Here is a 3,263-nt window from a genome sequence, read left to right as displayed (position 1 = left end):
AGATTCTTGATCTTGCTACGGGCTTCCATACCTGGGTCCATTGGTTCAAACCATTGGCTAAATTCCTTCAGAAACATATCCCAATTTCCTCCGAAAGGGGGATTTTCCGCATTGAAAGGTAGCAGATGGGGGGTTGCCCAATCTCCGGCACTTTCTGTGAAGAAGCCCAAGGCGGACTTGATGAGTTTTACTTGGCTTTTGGCGAGATCAGGTTGTTCTGATGCCCAATTCTGGAACTGAGCCATGAAGCGACAGGCTTCAGCGCCATCTTTACCCTTGAAAACCTCGGGTTTGTTCATGCTTGACTTAGAGGATGAGCGTTCCTCCATAGCTGTAGCAAGGTTAGCTACTTATCTGATGAGCTGAGCCATGAGATCCTCCGCAGAGGTATTTGGGGCAGGTGGGACAGGAGTCGACATGATGGGAGTAGGCAATCGGGGCTGGGGAACCGTCAACCGGCAGGAAGGTTATATTGCTCACAGTGAGTGGCTCTCGGATTGAGTTTGAAAGGGCGTTGGGGCAGGGTTGAGACTGGCAATCGCGCCAAGTATCGTCGTTGTTATGGGCGTGAGCTTGGTCTCTGGGGTCAAGTGCGTGCGGGAGTGCGGAGCAGTCTATACTGGCAACATGTGTTTCAGAATCGGGCGGAACTGGGGGAGACGTGGTGTCTATAGATCCTGCAAGGACAACCTTATCGGTAGGCTGTCAGTGCAGTAATGGATCTTGACCTAATGTCACGAAGCGGCAGAGGCGGAGTGACTAAGCAAGACGGTGAGGCAGAGCAACTAAGCAGGTCAGTGAGGCGGAGCAACTAAGCAGAGCGGAGGTAAACTGGTCCCAGATAATGACAGAGATATATTGAGTATCGTAGTCATAGGTAATAATAAGTAAGCACATACCTGGTCCCAGATAATGACAGAGAGGTCAAGATAAGGGACCAGGCTGTGGAGGGTTGGCTATATATACATAATCCGGTCTGCGAGAAACGACGATGTAATACTGTACAGTTTAGGAACAAGGAAGGTGGCGGAAGCCAGTAGAAAGAGAAGATGGGTCAGGTGGATCAGTAATCGATGGGGGTTTGACAGTGATGGGATGATGTATCGTACAAGTAAAGGCGTCGAGACGGTGAGAAAAGGAAAATGATAGGGGCTGCGTACTTTATGACAGCTCCACCTTGCTGCCCTGCTTAGTTACCCTGCCTCACTGCCTTGCTTAGTTGCTCCGCTTTCCTGCTCCACTAGTCGCTCTGCCTCTGCCGCTTCGTGACACCCTCTGCCTTTAGACACCTTGTGGCCTCTGGCACATCTTAACACCTCCAAAACTTCACTAGGAAGACAGGATTCCTGTAGAAGGATTTATACAGCATGGACATACACACATTAATTTTCCCAATATTTGTCAGGAAGCAAGCCAAAGAATAGGCAGGGACCGAGACCATAGAAATACCAAAGAAACTCCCATGCCTTGTATCTGCTATTGATTTTTTCAGTAGGATTGTGCGGGGGTCAGTTAAATGACCCAGGAATATATGGTGTGCATGCGGCGACACATTTACCATGTTCTATCCACAAATCTCCATTGAGTACTGCCCAATCCCACAACACACAATCATTGGTTTTATCACACTCAAACTTCCCCCGGCACAGAGGTATGAAGAGATCAGGGGCATTGAGAGTAAATAGATGCATGATGTCACCAGCAAAAAGACCTGGAATTCTGGTTGTATACTGTTTCTGCAAGCCACTAAATATACTTGGCTTTACATTTCCGGTGGCAAGTTGATTTTCCTCATATTGAGAATGGCCAGAGGAAAGAACAATCTGTGCAAGGTTGGCTTGATAGTGAGGGGAAGCTTCCAATGATGTGAATGACTTCAGAAGTACATTAAAGTTGACATCACCATGGATCACAACCTGATATGGAGTAATTATCTGGTTTCTGACATAGAGGATAATATTGTGATGCACCAGCTTTGTGCCATCCAATGAGTGGGCAGTAGAATCAACAGTGAACATGGCCCTGATGTCCAACAAATCCACTCAACATTGCCATAGCAGGACCATTGGCAGTAACCAATGCAAGATGTGGATATGCAACAAATATTTCTCCTGTTTCAGCATTCCAGATCCTCAGACCCTCTCTCTGGGGAGCACCGAGGTGATACAGACCAGGGAATACAAAGCTATCTGAATTCTTTGGTTTCCCGGGACCAGATATGAAACCACTGGGAAGAACAGTGTGCTTTTAATACCGGACATCAGGAGAACAGTCCAAAATAATCCAGATATAGATCTAGCAATTAGATGTCTTGTAATGATATAACTGGGTGCCGTCAATAGAGAGGACAAGGAAAATGTCATTTTCACCAACATCCCCTCTGACAACCTTTTCAATGTATCTGCTTCCATCAAAAAAGTCTTTATAGGGGGATACTTTTACACCTCATTTTCCTGGAGTTCTCAAAGCACTCATTCTATGCACTTTCTCCGGTATGACATGCTGTGCACCCCTTGGAGAATGCCAGAGTGCCTGTAGTTGTGGACCAATAGGAATTGTACAAAACTTCTTGCGCGGTTTTCCATCCTTTCTATTCCTCCTGGAGCTTTCATCAACATCAACATCCTCATATCACTTTTCACCACAATATGGGCAGACTTCGAGCTTGGTGAAAGGCCCTGTGAAACCCAGACACAGATTAAAACACATATCACGGTAGATAGGTGAGACTCCGCTGAGCTGTGTAACAAGATTTTTCACTTTGTAGAAGGAAGGGATATCACTCTCAGGATGTTGACGTAGTATTGCCTCTCGAACTGAGGTATATGTCTGTTTGGCAGCAGTGGTAATTGAAAGGAAGATGTCAATGGATAGTCAATGATCAGGATTGGTTATCATTACTTCTTCTTGCAATGGGGAGCGGAGTTTCTCTAGAATATCATTCTTGAGAGGTTCAATGTCATTTTCAAATGTAGCATTTTTAAGGGGATAAATTCATCTATGAGTTTGATATCATCTATTGATGGAACAAAGTCTGCGGGAAGTGTATCAAAGAAGTCATGATTGTCTTGCTGCATTTCATTTCCAGATTCTTTGTCCTCCTGCATTTCAGAGAAGCTCCCAGAATCAGGAATATGAGGAGGAATTGGTGGCAAAGGAGGAGGGGGAGGAGGAGTTGGTGGGGCACAGAACTTTTGCCGTAATCCCCTGCGACACCAGTCCCACGCAGTGCCGCACAGTTCCGCACACTTTCATGCAGTTCT

The 3,263-nt window shown here is 46.1% G+C and overlaps 1 protein-coding gene across 1 annotated transcript; it reads right to left on the bottom strand.

The window, feature by feature from the left end:
• Positions 1–1,508: 1,508 nt before the first annotated feature.
• On the bottom strand, positions 1,509–2,709 carry C8R40DRAFT_1162175 (uncharacterized protein; the record flags this gene model as incomplete). Its single annotated transcript, XM_046230218.1, has 7 exons — positions 1,509–1,588; positions 1,610–1,736; positions 1,767–1,855; positions 1,914–1,973; positions 2,010–2,227; positions 2,327–2,444; positions 2,643–2,709. 7 exons carry the CDS (start codon positions 2,707–2,709, stop codon positions 1,509–1,511), a joined length of 759 nt encoding a protein of 252 aa, XP_046083632.1.
• Between the last annotated feature and the right edge of the window lie 554 nt (positions 2,710–3,263).

This window comes from Lentinula edodes, assembly GCF_021015755.1.
Source record: "Lentinula edodes strain Le(Bin) 0899 ss11 chromosome Unknown C8R40scaffold_31, whole genome shotgun sequence".
In the NCBI taxonomy this organism is placed as follows: Eukaryota; Fungi; Basidiomycota; class Agaricomycetes; order Agaricales; family Omphalotaceae; genus Lentinula; species Lentinula edodes.
Note: the sequence above shows the minus strand (reverse complement) of the source record. Positions and strands in the feature narration are given on the sequence as shown.